Source organism: Molothrus aeneus, chromosome Z, assembly GCF_037042795.1.
Source record: "Molothrus aeneus isolate 106 chromosome Z, BPBGC_Maene_1.0, whole genome shotgun sequence".
NCBI lineage: Eukaryota > Metazoa > Chordata > Aves > Passeriformes > Icteridae > Molothrus > Molothrus aeneus.
In genome coordinates this window covers 8503461-8527020 of record NC_089680.1, presented here as the reverse complement: position 1 = coordinate 8527020, position 23560 = coordinate 8503461, and the positions used below count along the sequence as shown (strand labels likewise).

Below are 23560 nucleotides of genomic sequence, written 5' to 3'. Positions count from 1 at the left end.
CTCAGCCTTTGGAAACAATTTTGCTGCCTGAACTCTGCACCAACAGCTATACCCCATAACAGAGCCAGAAAATCAACAGCTCCTACTCACTTCTTGGAAGTTACCGATAAAATCCACGACAGGCTGGCAACTGGCTCAAGACTGGCACCTTTAACAAGGACTTCTCTGCCTCTGGAGATCCCATCCTGACACACAAGGCCCTTTCACAGAATGGGTCAGGTTGGAAGGGAACACAGTGGGTCATCTGGTCCAACCTCCCTGCTCAGCCAGGGTCATCCCAGAGCACACAGCACAGGATTGTGTCCAGAGGGTTCTAGAATACCTCCAAGCAGGGAGACTCCACAACCTCTTTCCCTGTCCTGGAGATCAAAACATGCACAGCCTTTGCACACTCTCATCTTCCACCTGAGGGTGAGGAAACCTTTTCTTTTCCACTACTCAAACCCAAAAGGTGTTCCAGCCTGAGGAAGCAAAGGCCATCAAGTGACCTCACCTGTGATTTTAACTCAGTCACTGTTTTGTTTCACACTATCCCTATTAAAGCCCAGCAGCATCATTCATACCATTAACTGCAAGTGCCATAGCAGAACAGCAGTACTGACTGTGCCATGAAACTCTTCTCCTCCCTTCCTAATTCCTAAGAAAGGAAAAGCAGGATAAAACAAGAGTTTGGTGGGTTTCCAAGTGTGCTACAAAGATTCAATGTGACAAAGCCACCTTGATATTCCCAGTCTGAGACAGGTGTAAAAAGAAAGACTCCACTGCATTCTCATACATTTAGAGTTAAATTATGTTCAGAAGGAAGAGATTTCCCTGAACTAGCTCAAAGGAAGGATAATTGCAAGGAGGCCCCAGGGAGCCACCAGCACACAGCAGCACCTCAACAGCTTCTGCTGTAACTGCAGAGCCCAGAGCAGTCTCCAACTTCTCCCAGCAGAGCCCTGCAGAGCTGGACTGGTTACTGCAGAAAGGCTCCTGCAGCCTCAGGGGCCACTGAGAGACACAGGACCTAAGTCACATTCATTACTTCATACTTTGTTTTTCTGCCAGGCAAAACAAACCACTGGTTTACATATAAACATTGTTTCACTCAAAAAGGGAAGAGAGTTCTTTATGCCCCAGTATTCTCTTTGAGAATGACATGATGGAAACACAGTGGGTACCTTCATGGACGAACAGTCCTAAAAGCTGAGACTGAATTCACAGTACACTGGGGATAACATTCTGTTATTGCTTAATGTGAAAGGCAGGCTGGACTGATCTGAGAACTACTCTGCTGCCAGAAGGAAGAGCCACTGTGAAATGCCACTCTGCTTGGTAACTGACAGCATAGATTTTCAACAGTGCCCAAAGAACTGAGGTTGCTTCTAAGGACAGTATTTTTCTGACTTAGTACTTGAAACAGTCCTTCAAAAATCCATTACCTCTTTGATTGAGACAACTGTGGGGGAACCCAGATAGTCGAGTTTACCTCAACTGAACCGAGGGATCAATCTGCTTTAATAAGTAGTCCAGAATAAATGGAAAAGATGTGATATGAGTTCATTAATTTTTAATAGTTCAGAGAAAAAAAAAAAAAAGCCCAACATACCACAAAGCACTCACATATTGCATTTTTCAATCATGTAGCAAAGAGCTTTCTTCAATTTGACCATTCTGAATGCCCACAGGACAGATTGACTTGCCCTTCCCAAGACCTTGGGAACCATGTCAAACAAAGGGAAGGATATATTTCCTTCAGCAACCAGCCATTATTCACATTACTCAAGGATTCTTCTTAGGAAGGGGGTGGGCAAAAGAGAGTTTTTAATCTGTAGTCTGTGATAGCAAATTGATCTACCCAAGAGATTTCTGTATTGCCAGATGTCTTGAAAATGAATTAGAATCCTTCCTAATTCACATGAATTAGCATCTTCCTGCTCAGATGATCTGCAAATTCATTACCCTGTCCAGAGGCACACAAAGCTACTAGGTTTATTTGATTTATGATACAATTTCCAACAAACAGCTTTCCACCAGCCAGTCCACCCTTCCTGCCCACTGGACAGTGACTGATAGCAGCTGGAACATGTGACTGCTTGCAGGGTTTTCCAAATCTCTGTGCTAAGGGGACAGACACTCACTATTCCCATTCAAGGTTCAGCACCATTTCATAGAGCATTTCCAGGAAAGCACTACATAATGTACAAACATCTCATACTGCCAAACCTCACTAGATGCTTCCCTGTTCCTCTGTAAGTTCTCTGGTCAGTTAAGATCCAGGCCTTGCATGCACACAAGTCACAACCTGCAGGAAGAGAGCACCCCTTGCTCCTCTCCATAGTCCATACACTCCACAACTTGGGGCTCACAGCTGAGTCCCAAGGGGATATTGCTGCACGTTTCTGGTTACTAAACTTGGCTCAAACATTTGTGTCTTGCTAGAATTTTCACTTGTATAGGATGAACTTTCATGAGCAAAGTATTAAAACCTAAGCAGAAAATGCTTAGTATTTTTATGTAAAAGCTATATATTATAGTCTTGTCTAAATCTCTGTTACTGCCACAGCCCATGAACATCAGAGTAACACAGCACACTAACTGGATATCTGGACTATTCCCCAGTATTTCATGCACATGGACTTAGGAAAGCTTGCAGGACAATATGATGGCAAATCTACACAAACCCGAGCAAGCCCACAGTTAATACACTGTGCTGATCCAGTTATAAAACAAAAGATACATACAACTATTTTGCTCAACCATCTGATCCCCTCAGTGAAGCAGGGAATTTCACACCTCCTGCAAATATTGTCACTTTTCAACTCAGCTTTTGAATAAAACTTTGTAAATGTGTACAGCACAGCTCAGCTTGCATCATAGCTTCATAGCATTCCATTTCTCCCATCCCCAACAAAATTACTATACAACGTGAACAGAACAAATTTAAAAACTGTGTAGGAAACCCTCTCTGTCATTTGCACATATTCCCCACATTCTCACAGTATACCTGGAGGAGCAGATAAACTCTGCAAATCTTTTGTCAAGAGCTGCTCAGCTGTGGGGGTTATTTTATAATAAAAGTCAGTCCTCATCAGCAAAAGAAGCCTTCTTTTAAAAGGTTCTACTTCTCTAAAAGGTATTTCATGCAACAGAAGGGGTGACAATTGTACTTTCTAAGTACAATCTACTTTCTATATTCTGGTTTAATATACTAGGCAGTTAATGCAAGTAGACTTCTAAACACTTTCAATGACAAAATAGATTTAGACAGTTAAGAGACACATCTGGGTCTTGTTTACAGGTTAATCTGTTACCAGATCTGATTTGACATACTGACTTAACATCGCACAGGTTTTCAACTTCCTGAACTGAAGGGTTTCATACATATTCTTGTTTGTTGCATACCTCAAGAACTCACCTGCCTGAAATACTCCTTGAACTATTTCACCAACACAAATTCACAGGTGAAGAAAATACTACTGAAATTAAAAAAAAAATGCTGCAGGAGATATGAGGATTGCAGTTGTGAACAGTTTTGGACAGAAAAATGAAACATATCTCAAACAAACAATTTTACTAAGGAACTACAGAACAGGAAAAGTGGAACTTAAACTATGTATGCAACTTGTAGAAGGCAACTATGACAGAGGACTAATTGCAAAAGGAAAACTGAAGAGGTCTGCAACTGATTCCTTCCTTGACACAGACATCAGACTGCTCTCCCAAATTCTTACACCATTTCTCAGGAAAGTAGTATCAGGATGCAAGGTCAGACTGTTGTTTGTTGGTTTGAAAACAATATTTGAAGTAGAGCAACTAGGACAGGGTTCACAGAGAGGAAGGGAGGGAGGAGATTCATAAACTAACAGGTCCCAAAACCCAGAAGTACCCTCATCTCTGAACTTTCAAGTAAATATGTAGATTTTACTAAAAAGCTAGCACAGAACACGATCTACACTGCCAAAAGATTACAATACATCATGACCATTCAGCACTACACAAGAAATCCAGCATTTTAAAACATGCAGATAATTTTATCCAAAAAAGCCTCAGGAGATCATAACAATAAAATGCTTAAAACATTGATAAGCTATTTGGTAAACCACAGCTCAAATCTTTATTACATTAAACATTAGCACTTAGTGGAACTTCTGCTTTGCAGTAGAAGCTGCAAGAAGTTTACTTACAGCTGATCCCAGAAAAAGCTTCCTGAAAGGCAGTAGGAAGCATTCAATTGATTTTAGATAAAGAGCAGCTGAAATAAGCAGGACATTATTGTTTTTTCTGTCCAGGAGGGGGGGAAAAAAAAAGTGCATTCATGAACAATACAGCCAAGAAAGCTAGAATCAGATGCTGGAAGCAGTAAAAAAACTGGGAACATGCAGGTCTTGAACTTTACAACCTCCTGAAACAGATCTGCATTGCCAGTGAATCCAGAGTATCAACAGCCCATTAAATATTTTCCAGTTTTTTCATTAAATATACTTGGAACCAGAAAAAGTGCAGAAGCTTCTATGTCAGGCAGCTTGTGTGGTGAAATGCTGAGCAGGAGAGAGCCAAGGTGGCAGTTGAGGAGTGGAATTCCCAACACCAGAATACTCTTCCAGAAATTCCCATTACTGCAGATGGTCTTCCAAGCTCTGAGTGTATCTAACTCCCTTTCTCCTGCTTGCATGGACCCTTAGTTCCACTGGCAGGCAAGTAGTCTCAGGACATTTCTCTGGCCAGCACAAAACAGACAAATCCCCTGAATTCAAGTCATCTTTCAGGTAATTACAACAATGATCAAGAATCATAAGTCATATTCTATCTGCTTTAGGACCTGCTGAAATGACAGCCTCCCAGTGCCCAGACGGAAATCTTTCCTCTACACAATGCATCTCATTATTGTCCTTAAAGGCTGTGCACAAAATGTTTGCTCCAGCTCTCAAGAACCCCACAGCCAGTGCTGGAATACAAGGTGCCTCCAGCCTGCACACTGCTCTGCAGAGAGCCCTCTACCTCATTACTCACCTTTTCGACTTATCTAGCAACAATCATGATCTCAGTGCAAACTGACAAGTCAATTCTAGCAAGGCAAGAGTCAGCATCCTCAGATGCTTATTCAGAATTGTGCTTTGCTCCTTCATAACCTTCCCACAGACATGTTAAAATGTACCTGAAATTCCACTTTGCTCCTAGCTGTCACCTCAACAGCCACTTGCCTGAGCCAAAGACCCCAGCTCTGAGACACAGTGGACCATTCAAACTACCTTCAGATGGTTTTCTTCACTGAGAAAAGACTCTGAAGTGTCAGTCCTATTTCTCCACAAAGTACCACAACCAAGTAACACAAGAATATTCACAAGCAAGGTGCCACAAAGACCCTTTTTGCTGTCTCACAGATGTTTGTCTTCTGGTTACCGCGTCTCCCCCTACCAGCCCCGTGACAACGCCAGTCAGATTTGTAATTCATTGCCCCCAAAACATTGGTTGCTGCAATAAGTCTGACAGTCTCATTGCTCAAATTAGATGCTAGAGCTCCCAAAAACCACGTCGATATCAATGACATCTTGCAGTTGGGTCCCAAACCAGATGTCTTCTGCCCTGCAGACCAAGGGGCTCTTTCTACAGCTTCAGCAGGAGTTTGTACCAAGAACAACTACACCATGAGAGTGAGGGCTGCAAAACAACACCATTAGCCTGTATTTCATCCATACAAACATCTAGACAATTCCCAGAAAAGAGCATGACATGATGATACAGCAATACCTACTCTAAAAATTAATATGCCCCTAGGCTTAGGACCCGGGTGACATTTTTGAAAGTAGTTTCATACAGTCTGTTCTACCACCAAACCTCCTCTATCACCTACATAATCAATGATTAAGGGTGTCAGCAATTACAAGAGAATTCCACTTTGGTATTTCTTCAAAAGCAAGAGGGAATACATGCTTCAGACACCTTTTCATAGTTAAGCCTTTTTGCTATACATATTTGTTGTCACTTGACAGCAGAATCAAATGTTTTAAAGTAGACAACACAAGCAAACCCATATTGCTCTGTGTCAAGAAGAAAGGAACTATCAAAGATGCAAGATGCTTTGCTACCTGTTTGACACAGCAAAGTCTGGCTTTTTTAAAACTGAAGAGCTTCTTCCCTAACCACAATACACAAAAGAAAATCCTTCAAATTTTGTGGGGCTCTAAGCAGAGAGCTAAGTACCTTATTACTACCACCACCAGTCCTCAAGGGCAAACACATACACCTCAGCTGACTGAGTAATCCCTCCTGGTTTTGGCGTGACCTAGCACAGGCAGGTGATTGGTCTGGATCAGTTATACTTTTCTTGAGAAGCGGGAAAACAAACACAAACTGAAGTTTTGTTATTATATGCTTACAAGACTCTGCTTTTGTCCAAAGTTTCCTCCCCAAGGGGCTGGAGAAGCAGACCGTGGTGGTGGAGAAATGGATTTGATACTATTTGTGTAACGGAACACCTTGCAAACAAAAAGGAAACTGAGGACTTAGCCAACTTCCCTGATTCCAGAGCTAAATCCACCTATATACATTTACCCTACAAACATTTACATCAGTTGCTAAAAAACACAGCTAGGAGAAATCCTGGCAACATCTATTTCTTCCTTTTTGAGTTGACCAACACAGACACACTTCTGAAGATCCACTGAAGTTTCTGCTCAGCAGCTGCTTTGAACTGAGCAGTGAGGACAGGAACAAAATCTCTTATTCAAATCACAGAGATTATAAAAGGTTAATCCTCCTGACGCTGGCAACACAGACAGCTCTGTCAGGCGACCTGGTTCCCCAACCAAGAGGTGAACTAAGCAGTAATCCAAGCTGTCACGCCTCTCCAATATTCTCCTGCAGCCTTAATATTATTAGTCAAAAAACAGCTTGGGTGGAGTGTACTAGAGCAAGTTATTGTGTCTGACTCTCCCAGAAGATGCATTCTGTTAGACTGTGCTTTGGTACTTTGCCTTAAGGGGTTCCCTAGAGGTTACTGATTTCTCCTGAAATTTAGCTGGTTTATGATGAGAAAAGACAGCATCCTACTCCAGAATCTGTGCTTTATCATGGAAAAAAAATAAACATCAACCAAATCTTACAGAATTTTTAAATGTATAAGATACGTACTACTGGACAGAGTAGTAAAGGAGGCTTCCAATTTTCAGTGGCATAATATGCCCTTCTTTCAAATTCTGCAAGGTTCAGAAATATATTATTTTAAGTTAGTGGCAGAAATATATTATTTTAAGTTACTGGAAATGCCTTAATTGATTAAGGGAACAAAACCCACACTACTAAATTTTACACAAAACAGACTGCAACTCACATATGCCTCCAGCTGCCAAAGACTAAGGAAATATGCATAATGAAAACCATATCCTTGCAGCAGAAGGCAGGAAAAGAGATAGACTGATAATGTATCAAGTCTGCTAGGAGCCAGTCTGAGCGCGTAAACCGACTTTGATGACAAAGCAACAACTCAACTAGTTTACAATAAAAGAGTCAGTGGGGGGAAAAAAAACCAAAGCACAAATAAAAAATATTTTAAAACTCCAAACATAACAAAAACCCCTTAATAGTAATTCAGAAACCGGATGAATGGAGAAATTGGTTTCTTCAGGTTTGAGGGGCATGGGTGGGTGTATTTATTTTGAAAAAAGATACACCTCTCCGCAGAATCATTTCTTCCAAGACACAGAGCACATGCAGCTTCTGCTCAGATATTGTACACAGAGGTAAAGGTCACTTAAATTACTAGATTCTTGCCAGAGTTATTAGGTAAAATCACACAGCCTGGTCACAGCCAAGGTAACAGCAGCTAGAAGACACAAGTACTGGGGTACCAGAGAGGAAAGAGCAGAAATGACAGAACAAACCCACTTGTGTGCTTGTCCTTTGGCGTGTGCTTTTCGCCTGTCAACAAAAGTCACCTGAACAGTCTCCCCAGTGACTCAGGCTTCTACACTCCCTGTTCAGACTTAGTGTAAACAAGATGCACCCTGGAAAAAGAGTTGCTGACTAACCGCACCAGTAGTGATTGCCACCTAATCACAGCCTTGGTCTATTTTCTGGTAGTTTCGATTTAAGTTACAGCATTGCAAGCACTCAGCCAACTGGAACACAGCTACTTGTGAAGCAGGACTGAGCACAAGCTTGTCCTGAAAGGCACCGAGATTAAAAAATGGTGCTAACAAATATCACTGTTCAACTTCACTGGTATAGCATATTCACCAAAAGAGAAACTCAAAAATAAAGCAACAGCACATTTGTGGTGGATTCAGTAAATTCTTATATATATATATATTTTAAGTAAAAACATCCCACCATGCAAGAGTAAATGATAAGCTTCCAGGAAAAACAGCACCTGTGTTTTCCACACTGAATAATGAAGGAAGATTGGTCTAGCATGAAAAATATTTTTAAGTAAAATATTAACAAAATCTTATTGTTATATTACTTAATATTTACCTGTTTGGCTTCACAAACCAGAGAAAATATTAGTATCTAGGAGACAGAAATAACTTTGACTGTAACAATTAAGAAAGAGTAGAAGAACTTCTTAGAGTATGACTTATGGTGTAACTGAATGAGATTCCAGGCAGGAACAGGAAACCTAATAAAAAAAACACTGTTGGCAAACTATACCTCTGGCAGTCTGATTTTAATCTTCACATTCATAAACTGCTTGGACAATACTGGTTCCTGGAGGACACCCACAAATTGCAGAAATAGGACAGTCAGATGGATTGCCATCTAGAAGAGCTGCACCTCACAAACACATTAGCATTCACCTGCCCATACTTATCAAAATACTGTTTCAAAACAGCATGTATACAAAGAACTGAATCATAAGAAGATCTTACTGTTGACAAGGAGTGTGCTCAAGACTGTTCTCCTGAAAGCCATGCTGCTTGCTTGCATTTGGACCTCCATAAACAATAAGGTGAAAATATACCAGGTTAAATAAGAATCAAAACCATTAACCAAAATAAACAGCCTTAGGTAACAATTGAGTATAAGCAGGTTCCTTCACATGTAGGTTCTTTTCCTTATTATTAACATTTATAAATAATGAAGATGCTACATCAAAATTTTACCTTAATATACAGTTTGTCAGCATATACAGCAATTAGTAGTCAGAACAGTAACTCACTGCACAAGTTAGTGCAGTGAGGATCACAAGACTGGAAGGGTCCAACTCTAATGCTGCTTCTCCCAACACCCAGACCACTTACACCATTTAAATCATTCCTACTTTCCACCCAACACTTTAATTAATGGCATGTGTATGCCTTCTGTATCTTAGGTCAACACTATTTGCCCTCTCCATGTTTTTCCTCACTCCATGTTTAATTTCCTGATGTTTTTAATGAACACAAGTCACAGATCCCATCAGCTTCTGTTTACAAGCATGGTGCAGTGATACAAGGACTGCCCAACATCTCTCCTTTCAGCAAGTTTCACATTTCTCAGCAATGCTTGCCATTTGCCTCTAAGTGTACAGTTTTTGTACAAAACTTCAACTCATTTTCATTCTCACTCTTGTCAGGGGTCACTGAGTCCTTCCTGCATTATATTTATTTGCTCCAAAATGTACTATATAATTAGGACTTCTCTTAAGAACGGCTTTGACACACACATTTGTATTCTTTATTGCCATGACACAAGTGGAAGACATCTATCTGCTTCTCCCACTAGTCTTAGCAACATTACTAGCTTCTGCTACAGTCAACTCCTTATACTATTTACACGTCTTTTGCCAATTCAGATTTTCTTTAAAAGAAGTCTGCTATAGGATTTGTGAGATATTACAGAAGTACAAATAGATGCATGCTTTCATGTAGAAACAAGAAGCTAGCCCAGAAAAATCTTCCTCTTGCAAACCCGTGTCACATTTCATATGATACCCTTCCACATCGTTTCCACCTGTCTAAAAAAAATTTATTATTCTCTCCTAACAGTTTACTTTAAACTTTCCATGTTGTTACAGTCCCATCTGCTTTTGAAGTCAAGATCCATATTTACCCACATTTATCACTCATCTCCTTTATCTTCCTGCCTATCCACAGAAACCACATCTATTCCTCTCCAGTTAGGTGATGTCACTGCTTGTTTGCAGCCATAGTTAAACTTCTGCTGGCAGAATTCAGATTTAAAGTGTTTCATGTTTCAGCACTCTGGGATACAGACCACCAAGACTCAAATGCAGGATATTAAAATTTTTTCTCCCATGCTTGTGCATCATTTTCAGTTTCATAAGAAACAATTCCTATAGTCCAGGGACCATAGCCAACCCATCTTTACACTTCCCTGTCCCCATGCACAGAAGTCTGATTCCTTCCCCTGTGGAGGCTGGCTGTTTCCCCTTTTCATGCGATCAAAGTGCCTTCTGCTACCTGTTTTATTGCCACTTGCAAGATGCCACCTTGTCTCTTGAGGTGGAAGCCCCTGCCTTAGCCTTGGACTTTCTGATCCTCAACATACACCTTCCTCTATGAACTGTTGTTTTGCCCACACCTCTCACAGGCTCTCTGTTTGCTCAGCATATCCTGACGTAATGAACAGGTGAATCATCAGCTCTGGGGTAATTTCCTAGGTAGAGCCTTTTCTGTTATTTGAGATGCTAATATTTACCCCTGTATCTTCCCTGAATTTCCTGCCCTCCTCTGTATCCAGCCTCTTCACCAAAAAGCTTCTTCAGCTTCCCTGGAGGCTTGACAATTGCTAACCTACATATTCATTTGTTTACCTTAGCTTCAGGTGTCAGCATTCAAACCAAGTTCACTTCCATGTCCAATTTCTCTGAAGCATCTTCTGTGCCTCTCAAAGTCACATCTACAGTTCACTCCACCAGTTTTATGGCTGCAGTCACTGTCTGATGGTAAAACTGTCAGCTAACACAGCTCCCTGTACCCCAGGAAGGACCAACAGGATATATTTTCTGGTGTGGGGAGTCAGTCTTCCACAGTGAGAACACCCAGAAATACTTTGCTTTAACCATGTTACGAGATTTTTACCCACATTTAAATCCTGGACTACGTGCAGTAGATCTCTTGTGCTATCACAGCAAAATCTCTTATCAGCTCTTCCCAAAGCAATTTCAGCCCAGCTGGTTCTCTTTTATCCACACTAATGCTGCTTTACAATTTTGCATCACCAAACCACAGTGGAATTTTCCCAGTCACCTCTATTCCTCTCTTTCTAGAGTAGGAAAGCCCTTCCAACACCTCTGTTCCTCTCATAACCCCCACTCCTCATGACTCCTTCTAACCTTTTGGGGCTAGTTCTGAGTCCGAAACTAACAGCCCCCTTCCCACCATTTTAGCCACAAGCTTCCCATCCTGCTTTATAACACAAATGTGTTTGCACCCTCTAGGAAAACTAACTCAACACTACCAGTTCAAATGTTTTACTTATATTATTTACTTCATAAAACTGTAGCAATTATCAGGGATCCAGTAACCCCAACTTCATCTGCAGCACTAGCTCTTCCATGACATTCTATGAGGAAAAAGAAATATACAATGCAGGCCCCCAGGAAGAGTGCACTGGGTTAACTCATATATATTCAAACTTCTGTCGCGTGCTACTCTCCTCCAATACAGCCTGAGCACATTTCTACATCTTTGACTGAAGTGTCAGGTTTATACAGAACAGTAACTTCAAACTCAAGTTTACAACAGAAGTAAAAGGTCTGTCACTAGAGCTCTGGTAAACCACACTCCTCCCACCAAGCAAAAGTGTAACAACACAATGATTTAACACTGAGATCTATTAGGGCATGGCATGTCTTGATCTCTTTTTAACCATTGAAAAATATGTCAACACCTGTCATTACAGTCAGATTATATTACTCATAATATAACATCCACTTGCCTCTAGTCAAGTAACAGACATTACCAAACTCCTTTTTTTCCAATCCTTAAATACTGGAATGGCAACGAATACAACTTTCATAATAGCTTCTCCAACCTAAGGAAAGGCACACCAGATTCTGCTGTTCTGATGCTGAAGCTAGTAAACCACTTCAGCATAAGAAGCAGAAATTCGTCACATATTAACATAAAGCTACCAAGACCCATAAAAAATCCTTCATCAATTTTAGTCCAGAATCTGATCTTCTTCTGTTAAGAGTCTAAGTTGTTACATTTTAAAAATACTATGTATTACAGAGGGTCATACTAGATGATTACAAGAAGCCATTCTGGCCTTATAACTATGGAGTTTCTAAGCAGTTAATCTCCTCCAAAAATCTCCTACTAAAATGAGCATACACAGACTCCACTTACTCAATTTGACAGGTCAAAATCTAATAAAATTCTGCACATGCAGCAAGTTATACCAGGTGGGAAAGGCTGAAATAAAACTACTGTTTCATGTCCATTTTTCCCTTCCTACCAATCCATATCCACATTGCATGCCAAATTCAAGTCACACACTACAAGTTTAGATCAGGTTCAGATCAGAAACTCAAGATTGGGGGATGTCTGAACCACAAAATATTGAGAGCTTCATTTAAAACCATTACTTTATTAATCTATGAAATGGCATTATGATTTTGGTAAGGTCAGAAATCCCAAATCCAAAAACAAAGGCTATCTCAGCTTTCTAGTAATTTATGACCTCCCCAACTCTCAAAGCCAAGCCCCATGCACAAAGAGGCCAAACAGTCTCCTGAAGAATACCACCTGATTGCCTTAAAAGAAATCTTACAATGAAGAATAACACATGAAATTTGGAAGGGGAACAAATGGGGAACAACAATTTTCTACAAAGTGTGTAATAGTTTACTGAGCAGCCAAATTCCTTCCTTACACAAAACTGACAAACTGCCTTAGCACCCGTGTGTCTGGTACTCCTGGCCCTATAGGAAGAAATAATTACTGAAGATTTGCACAACAAGGATTTGTAGCTGTCCAATGTGTAATTGCAGCTATAACACTCCACAAGGACTTTGTTTGCAAAGGACTGAGGTTGTTGGAACAGAAGAGTATGTGGTAACTACAAGCAAATAACCACAGGTACCGAAAATCTGAAGTCCCTGGACATTTTCTGAAAACCTGTTCTGAAGTTTACACAAGTCTTTTAGGAAGGAAAATGTATCTAATAGGTTTCTATCTAGAAATTCAGTATTTACACATTCATCAGCTTTATGTTGACTATCATATGTGACGAATTTCTGGTTTTTATGCTGAAGTGGTTTACTAACTTTAGCATTAGAACAGCCGAAGTTGGTGTGCCTTTCCTTAGACTGGAGACGCTATTACTGAAGTTGTACTCCTAGCCCTTCCAGTACTTAGGGATTGGGAAAAATGGAGTTTGGTAATGACGCTGGATAAAAGCTCTACATATCCTGTATGTTCCAGGTGATGTAGTTCCTTCACAGTTCCCTTTGCCTTATCCAAGCACGCCTGAATCGTTGGCACATGGACTGCAGCATTGTGCTGCCACAACAGCTCAGAAAAGTGAAGGCTTTCATGGGCCGCCACATTTAGCTCCAGATCCAAAATCCTTTCAGCAGATGCCAACAAAGACAACAGCAGGTTGGTTATATGGTGCAGATTTTGCCTGAACAGAGCAGCAACCCAAAAGTGAAGAGACAAAGCATGTTGGGGTTTTTTTTAATGATGTTTTTTAAGCTGAGTATTACTACATTGGCCTGAGCAGAGAAAATAGAAGTCTTCCAATACTTAGAAGCATAATTCTGCAGTTATTTTATACCTAATAATTAGGTCTCTATGGTGGAAATGTTGGAGTCTGTTTAGCAGAGCATTTAGGTTGTAAAGATTTAAGCGAGTTAAGTCACAAGAGCTTTAAGTAATAAGGTTAAAACCAGTATTCCTTAAAGGGACACGGTCAAGGCTTGAAGCCAAATTTCTTTTCAAACTCGCCAACAGATTTAGGCTAGAGATTATCCTGAACAAGACACCTCCTCTTATCCTTCATCAGACAAGACATCCCAGTCCAATTCACTTTCCATTTATACAGTATGTTCAACTCCAAGGAAGAGCATCAAGAAACTGAGGTCAGCACAAAGCTGTTGAAATGACACATTTTCTTTCTGTTTTTTAATGCTCCAACTCCCCAGATGCAGGCAATCCAAAAGGGAACAAAATCAGGATTTTTAATTCCTTTAACATAGTTCCTACCCCTACATGCATCCTGCCCAGGAATTTTAAGATTTTTTACAAATTTAAGTGTGACCAGAAAAATTAAATCCTGCAAACTAAGCAGGCAACATTTACTCATACCTGACACTGCCTCAATTTTCTCTCACCACAGGGTTTCCATGAGCTGAACCTCTCTCAGCAAATGATTCCATGCTGAGCGCATGGACCCACCTCCCACACAGGTCTGTCCAAAGCCCATCCCAGCTCATCTGACAAAAGGATGAACATGCACTCAAGAGTAATATGGATGAGAAAGCATAAACTAAGTCACAGCCATTAGTTGGCAGCATTCCCTTTCATTTTTAGGATGCCCACATGTAGCTATCAGAGAGGCAGCATTCCTGCCAGTGCTGTGCTCCGATTCCTTGCCACTTTCCACAACAGCAGGACATGAATCCAAGCCATAATATGGTGCTTAGTAAGTTCAACCAGCACCAGTCAAAAAAATTCCTCAGCTGAGGACTTATCATCTAACTCGATCCCCTAGCCACAGCTGGTCTCTTGCACCCCATGCTACACAAGGAGGGAAAGGCTGCTAAGATCTGTAGCTACTCAAAATTTTGGGGTTTTTAAGTGTAATTATTCAATTATTCAAAGTTCATAATGGGGAAAATAACTTAAAAGGACAGTAAGAAATCTATTTTGAAAGCCTGGTGAAGGAGTTAGATGTCACTAATGTGTTAGAGATGTGTTAGATGTTTACAGTGCACCAAGTAAATCACATTTGCATCTTTTAATGAAACTATCAACCAGAGATTTCTCAGGGTTGATCCGATTCAGGAATCATTTATTAGGTGTTTTCCAGGGGACCAAAAAGCCACTACTCCTCAAGCAAGAAGGACAGCTGAATTCCACTCCACCTCAAAGAGCTATAAAGCCATGGTAAATTACAAGAAAGAAACTGTATTGACACAGGTTGTGTGGCCCAAGATGTAGGAAGTTAAATGCACGGAAAAGCAAGAGACTTAACAAAAAATCTGAATAGAGACAAAACACCAACAAGGGTATTGCCCTCCCAACTCATCAGCTGATTTAACTGCTGATGGTGAAAAAGCATTAAGCATCCCGCAAACATCTGCCACATGCTCAGGAAGAAGCAAGCACTTGTGAGATCAGGTACTTTCCAGCCCATGGCAAATGAAAATAATGTTAAATATTCGGTGCGCAAGTAATAAAAATCAGAAGGTCTAAGACACTGCAACTTGCATGTAACTGAAGTAGTCTGTAGCCCAGTGACCTTTGTTTTAAATGCATCCAGAGAGATTAGAAAAGAGGCTCCAAGAAGAACAGAGTATGACACCCAAGGTGACACACAGAACACACCTGTAGGAGGTCAGGTACCTACAGATCACTGAGCACTCCAGACAAATGTCTGAAATGTCTAAGGAGTTAAAGTTCTGGTAAAAAAAAAGATGCCTACTATTCAGCACCAGCTTGGAAAGACTGATCCGAACTGTACACACATGGAATTTTCTGAAACACACAACTCATGATAGAACAGTGTCTCGATAAAGTGAAAAATGACATAGTATGGGTGAGTATCCAGTGAAACAGTAATAGAGAGTCACTTGAGAGGCTGGCCATGATCAGTGGTGTTTCCCATCCCAAAGCCTGCCATATTTCATTCTTTCTCAACTGGGTATTTGCCACTTACACAAAACCAAGCATGACACAGATGCCAGTCAAAAGGCAAATAATAAAAGCAGAATTATGCACAGCAGCTTAGTCAGGTATAAGGAGAGCCTAAGAGAAAAGAAAATCCATCTGAAATATTTCTAAATGCAAAGAGAGCTGATCCAAATGCTAGGATACACCTATGGAACAGGAATCTGTGTCACAGAAAGCATCTGCCAAATTTTACAGGTGACAGTTTACAAGCAAAACAACACTTCAGCAAAGCTCTTGGTAAACATGGCTAAAGCAGGCACAGATAAGCACACACCAACAATACAAGTAAAGCAGATTTTAGTTCCCTGACAATGATTAGATCCACACAACAATACTAAATGCAATTTTACTACTAAACAAACTTTTCAAGTACCGTCAAAAGTAAAGGCAGCAGAGAAAAGCAAATCCAAGTGCTAAAGAGAAACTTTAAACTCCTGACTCCAGAAGTCATTCTATCAAATAAGAGGCAAGAACACCAAGCTGCTTACATACACTTCCACACCAAGTAAATGCCAGGTATTAACCAGTAAGCTCTAACGTAAGAAAGAGGCAGAGTTAGTGAAGACTGTACGCACTTTCACATCAGCTCCAAATCTGTTTGCAAGACCACACAGGGAATTATCAGAACAAAAAAGCAACAGAGAAAGAGTTATTAGACACATCCCTACAGTTCAAGATCTCTTGGAAGAGCAGCAAGAACAGCTTTTATGGAGTGATTAAAGTATTTTTCAAAACACCCAGTAAAATTTGATCACAAGGCACAAAAAAATATCCAGGAAGAATTTCAAAGGAAATATATAGGAAAATGATTTGCCATCAGACATATGCATTTCACATGCATTCAAGTCAAGTATTTGAAATAAGGTCCTGGATTAAAAAAGCAGTTTAATTTGCTTGGACTTTCATTGCTGCCGTGTAAGCCGCAACTAGATCTTGGACAGTTAAGAGTTTAAAATTAGGTTCTTTCAGCATTTAGATTAAACGCAGCACTTTATTGCATATTAAAAGAGTATGCTAATAACAACTTTAACAAGTTAGGCCTGTCAGATCCAACACTGAATAGACAGCTCAGAGTACACCATGAGAGCAAGGGGGAAGCAGACACTTTTCCAATTCAGGAAGAACCTCTGTACCTTCCCTTCATCCCACTGAGAAATATATGGAGATTTCAAATAGTTCATAGTCCCCTAAATACCTAAAAAGTAGATTCCACACTGTTTGCCCTAACAGTGCCCAAAGCTGAAAGGGTGAGGATTTTAAACAGGAAATCAGATGATCACCCGTGCATCAAAAGCCAGACATGGTTTGCAGGTTTTACTGAGCAACAGAAAAAGCTAGAAATCTTAAAAAGTTTTCTCCAATTACACCTTTATAAACCTAAAACTTAACTCTCAACACAAAATGTTCTTTCAATAGAGAACACTTCTTTCTTAGCCTTATTACCCAAATTTCTAATGCACTTTATTGTGCTCCAGCATTACCAACACTGGTAACTCCCTGACTAAGGACAACTTGTGAAATGGAGCTCATAATAGTCACACAGCAAATTCTAAATGAATCATTATGTTATTTTAATATCCTAGTGTTATAACCTTGCATTTCTGCTATTACTTTTAATCTTCAATTCTTCATCATTCTGACCTACAAAAAGGTGGATATGGTTTTTTTTTTCAATTCTACAACCATTTCAGAATAGTCGTAACAGCAAGACAGAGGCACTGCATTCAGTCTTTTAGAGAACACTGAGGTAAGCTGAGGCCATTACACTAAGGTAGGGGGAAAATCCTTTAAAGAGAAGTTCCTGGCACTTGGCCACTTGTAGGTATAGGTATCTCTCAGTATACCACAAGATTGAACATGTTTTCATTTCTTTTATCATCAACATCCATTTCCATTCTCCTTCTTTGTTTACTTCATTTGGAAGTCAACACAGTTCAATTCAGTACTGGAACGCAAATTTTTCTGGCCATGCAGGGATGGACAGTTAATTCTCAGAGTGGTATTCCAACACTCCAGCTGTTTTGACAAAAATGTCACAAGCTCTTCTAATTCCTCAGCGCAGCCACAAGATAAACATTAGGCAAACAAAAAAATATCATTCCTAACCTCCAGACAATGTCACTTAACAGAGCAGTCAACTTGAAATTCTAGCGTGCAAGAGCTCACCCAAGTCATTCTTTCACGTAACTCTGGCAGCCAAATCTCCACAGATATCAGACCCCAAGATAAAGGCACATTACACAAAAGCACCATGACCTTATGGGACTAAGTCAAGTACTGTGCACAGGGATGAGGGAAGAACCCCACTGCCAACATCCTTGGCATTATAATTATCAGGTGGGCCAGGTAGGTCAAACACTTCGCAATACAGTGACAGTGAAGATATAGCATAAGCTGCTATGAAGCAGAGAGGAGAAAAACTAGAAGAGAACCATCAGTCTTGAGATAGCAAGGGCTGTGGACAAAGAAAGATGCAATAAAAGTGAGCAGGTGAAAGGGCATGAACTATATGTCAGGATCATGATAAACAGAGCCAGTGACCGAGTGATCCAGCCTCAGCAGGGTCTACTTTGCTATGACCCCTGCAAGCTGTGCTGAGACAGCAGTTATTCCCATCACCAACTCAGGAGACAGGAAAGATCAGGAAAATAAATTTTATCTAATTTAGATGTGGGGTAAAATCAACAGTTACAAGAGAAAGCCAAGAAAGTTAAAAATGCAAGACTGATGCGAAAAACTAGACTGCTTCCCTGGGATTAGTTTTATTTAATATGTACTATTTTCACAAATACAACACTAAATGCAAACTAATAAAGCAAACTATGCCAAGAGAAGATTATCAGACATAATCCGGACACAGCTGCTCTGAACAGGAGTGTATGCAACCTCTCTTGCACTTAAGCAGTGGAATCAAAATATGAAGAAGTCTCCTAAAAGCCTCAATCATGTAATATTCAGGATTTCTTTTCTCCTTCACTTCACTTACACACACTGCATATTTTCCTGCTTCAAAAGAATCCCTTAATTTGCTCCTACAACAGCCCATTACCAATGGCTTATTTCACACATCCCCTGAACTGTTGCAGACAAGCCCAGACTCACAATTCCTCTGAGCTTAGATTTTCTGTCAGGTGTTTCCTATTTCTATGGCAGATACAGCTCAATGATTCTGGAAAAAACAGAACAAAGCAAACAAAATACACCAAAGAAACAAACAAAAAATGCCACATAACAAAACAACAACAAATAAAACAAACAACAAATCAAAACAAACAACGGGGAAAAAGAAAAAAAAACACACACACACAAAAAATTCTTTGTTCTCCAAGAAAGTAAGAGAAATGTAACACTTGACATCAAGAAGATATATATGCTAGCTGGTCTTTCAGGAACAAAGGCAGCACCCAGACATGTTTGGTCACAAACACTGAGCACTGTTTTAGATTAGCGATTCATTAAAATACTATTAATGCGCACAATTCAAGGGGGGTGGAAAATAAATCAATAAATTAAAACACTGTCCTTCTCACTGGCAGGCTTCTTGTGATGCTGATACTTATGGCTTTTTCCACATTTTCCTTTATATGGAAAACTGCAATCCAGATGCTATGAACAGTGTCCCAATCACCTACATTTATTCCATGGGGGTTTTTGTTGTCTTTCTTTGTTAGTCTCAGCTCTACCCCATCCAACCCCACACTACTATGTAGTCTTACATGTGTACCATTTTGAATAGAAAAAAAAACAGCTTTTCCAACTTTCTTACTAACAGCTCACTGCTGTCTCAACAAGATTAGTTCATTTCGGTGGAAAGGTTAAAGAATCAAGAGAAGTGCCATTTTGTTGGGCTTTTTTTAAAAAAGTAACAATTAATAAAGCCACCTCCTCCTTGCCCCTGTTGTTTTATCTCAGCTCCTGGTATCTGTTTTGTTTTTCACACTGCTCTACTTCAACATACTTCCATATCATGTTAGATGGTTGCTCCTTGTGAGATCTCATCAGCTCATCCTTTCAGTCATGCTTATTTCAGAAAACATGTTTCTTGACGTTTAGTAAATTGACTACATTCTGCAATCTTACAATAAAGTTGTTCAGTATCATCTATTTAAACAAATTCTGGTGTCTTCTACTGTCTTCACACACCAGATGGAAATGGAAGATAAAATTTTCACAGTAATTCTTCACACAAAGTCACCAGCCACCTCAAATTTCTTCTTTAGCTCTTCACACAAACAAAGAATAAATGAAACACAAAAGCACACCATTCCAGGCTCCTGAAATGCTTTTGTCCTAAAAATTCTACAGATCAAGAATAAACACCTTGAAAACAGAAGACACTTTCAGCAGCTCAATCATTCAGTTCATGTTCTTTCACTATTTCTCGTGAACGGCATGTAAATACATTCTTAAGACAATCAGCTTCAAGTGGTATCAAACCCATGTTACTTTAAAGGACACTCTGAAAACATTTTGAGAATGAACCACCAACAAGAATTAAAAAACCCCTGTAATACACATAGGCATCCTTCCGCTAGTAAGACTCAGCTTCAATGAAGAGATTTGGCAAAACCTTCAAAATGGGCTAGACAAGTCTGCACTTCACATTTTACACAGAAGTGTACAAAAAGCATATTTAAGATAAACTTTGCAGTTGTGCACCTCTCCTAAGCCCTTAAACAAAACATGTGTTTAATAAAAGGGCTGAAACTTAATTCGGAAACACTCCCCAAAAGCAGCGCTCTCCACAAAAGAGCACACCTTAAGATGCTCTGTTGGGCATCTTACACCATCACCGACACAGGGCTTTTGACTCAAAATAGTGACGAACAGCTGGATAAGGAGCTGTTATCAATAAACCCGTGTGTGTAAAAGAAGACCTGAACTGCCAGCAGTGCCAGTTTTTTTATCATTCCTGGCAAAGGAGCTGAGAACATTAAAACTACACTTTTAAGCCGCAGGGCACGGCTGCGCTCGGGGACGCCCGGTGACCGCGGCGTTCAGTGCAGGGAGACATGTCCCAGTAGGGTGATCCCTGGCAGATGGTTTCCCCCACGGATTTCTTTATCATTATTTTTTAGCACAAGGCAGCAAGAAATGGGAAACAGCAGACAGCACTATAATCCACTGAGCAGAGAAAGTGCCGGCTTCCCGCAACCTGTTCAGCAAGGGGACGAGGCTCGATAGCAGGATGAGGAGGTAATTAGGAATGTATGCGAAATAACAATGCACGCTCTAAGGCGAGTGTACGGAGTGACAGCAGCCTGCTTCCTGCCCGCGCCGTTCACTGGGCGATTCAACTCGTGTCCGAGCCAACTCCCAAAGTCAGCCACGGCTCCTCCCGGGGCTCCGGACCTCCCCGGCCGGGACCGCCGCTCCTGGACCCGCACCTGCTCCCTCGCCATGAGGCACCTCCGGCCCAGGGGTGCAGGTGGCGGCTCGGGCCGCGGCCGCCCGCGGCTCAGGGCGGGAGGCACCGGCACGCCCGTCCCCGCTCCAGGGAGGCTGAAACCCACTTCTCCCAGGACAAAGCCAAACCCTGCCCAGGCGTGTCCCCCCCTCCGCCGCCGCCACCGCCCCGCTCACCTCGCACGCAGAGCAGCGACATGGCGGCCCCGGCAGCCGCCCCCGTCTCTCCTCATGCCGCCCCGCGGACACCGGGCGGCGGCGGCGCCTCAGGCGGGGCGGGGCCGTCCCGCCGGGGCAGGGCCGAGTGACGACGGACGCGTTAGGGGGAGCCCGCGGCCAGCCGGCCGGGCTGCGCTGGGGCGCGGGGCTGTGTTGCTTAGGCTTTCTTCTTTTCACGCTTTTGTTTCGCTCCCGGAGGGTGAGGGAACTCGATGGAGGAGGAACGCCCTGGATGTGTCTTCGCTGGAGTGCTTGGACAGGTTCTGGTGTGCTAGCAGAAGAATTATGGATTGTGTTGAGAGGGACCCTTAGGGATCATCGAGTCCAGCTCTTGGCCCTGCACAGCACAACCCAAAAATCCCACCATGTGCCTGAGAGCATTGTTCAAACGCGTTTTGAACTCTGTCAGACTTGGTGCTGTGACCACTTACCTGAAGAGCCTGTTCCAGTGCGCAACCACCCTCTGGGTGAAGAACTTTTTCCCAAAATCCAGCTAAAACCTCTCCTGACACAACTTCAGGCCATTCCCTCAGGTCTTGTCACTGGTCACTGGAGAGAACAGATCGGTGCCTGTCCTGCTTCCCCTCCTGAGGAAGAGGTAAACTGCTGTGAGGTCTCCCCTCAGTCTCCTCCAGAATAAACGGGCCAAGTGACCTCGGCCACTCCTCATATGGAGGGCTTCCCTTCAAGGCCCTTCCCCATCTCCACTGTTGATGGAGGAGCTCAGCTGATGATGAAGAATTTCGACTGGTGCACAGCAGCAGCTGTCTGTATCCCCCCTCACGTGGAAAAAGCCATAAGCCAACACTTAGGGAAAAGTGGGACAAGCAGATGTGATTACTGTGTACTAAAGCTCTGTCTCCATACCCTTCCAGCTACAATGGTCAGCCAGCTCTGAGGGTTTCCAGAACCCTCCTGTTTGTGTGGCTGGTAATGCCCAGTCCAGCTCTCTGCCTATCTAGTCTATTTCAGACCCCTCCAAAAGTTTGCATCCCCATCTTCTGATTGAGCAGCTCACAGGTCAGCTGCCTGTTGCAGAAAGAACCTCCTGAGGTGGTTTCCCTTGAGTCCAGTTCAAGCAGTTTTCTCTGATTGCCTCTAATGCCTTTAGTGCTGCTTCATCCCAAACTATAAATAGCCACAGCACTGCAGAATGTGCTTCTAATTCCAAACAGAAGATCTAGCAAATAATTTCTGAAATTGAAACACAACAGCAAAATGTCATATAATGGGATTGCTATTCAGTTAATATTTAGAACAACTCCAAAGTCTGCAGAAAGTGTGAAGGACAAGACTCCTGTTTCAAAAACCAACCATTCTTCCCAAGGTTCACACCTAGACAAGGGAGATGTAATTTCTGCACAGCAGATATTTCTGCCTTTATGTTTGCTGCCCAGAAGTGCATCAGTGAAGGGAATGTGTCAAAAACATACATATCTCTGAGATACCAAGAGGAACCACTTGTAAGGATAAACTATGATATTCCTGCAAACAATCAACCAGACTGTGTGCTAAGGGTGTTACCAAAGGCAGACTCAAGGGACTGGGAACACTTCCACTTAGCAGTGTGAATGGGAACTGTCAGTGCAGGGAGCTGCAAGTGCCAGCACTGAGGCAGCCAGGGAAGACATCTCCTCTTCTTGCCCCTGAAGTGGCTTTAGTGCTGCTGAAATGCTGCTAGACTCTGCAAAAGCTATGCTTTGCTTCTCTGTGAGTTCATCACATGCAGCAGCAGCAGCAGACTCTGCATTGTGGCAGTACCTCATCCAAGGCTGCCCCACCTGTGAGCTGGGGCCTCTGACTTTGTAGTTAACTTGAAAACAAGTTAGTGTTTCACTCTGCAAAGTCCATTATTATTTACCTCCCATGTGTCTCAAGGTATAGTGCCCTGTCCCTGGCCTTTTCAGATCTCTACTGCTCCTTTGCATTTCTTCAGAGCCTCAGAGCTTTTCATTAGCAAAAGGGTGTGCTCAGGGGTCCATGAGCTGCCCTGATGCCTTTCCTTTCCGATCTTCTTTGCAGCCTTGTTGCAAACAAAATCGTTTGAACTGTACATAAACTAATTTCTGCCACAACCACACAATTTCATCATGACTGTTTTCCTCCCT

At 41.7% G+C, this 23560-nt stretch overlaps 1 protein-coding gene across 1 annotated transcript in view; it reads right to left on the bottom strand.

Moving 5' to 3' along the window:
* UNC13B (unc-13 homolog B) overlaps positions 1-21455 on the bottom strand; it is a 207235-nt gene extending 185780 nt beyond the window's left edge. Inside the window, exon 1 of the mRNA XM_066568646.1 lies at positions 21411-21455. Coding sequence (XP_066424743.1) covers positions 21411-21432 — 22 coding nt within the window. The 5' untranslated portion in view covers positions 21433-21455. The remainder of the gene's footprint in view (positions 1-21410) is intronic.
* Between the last annotated feature and the right edge of the window lie 2105 nt (positions 21456-23560).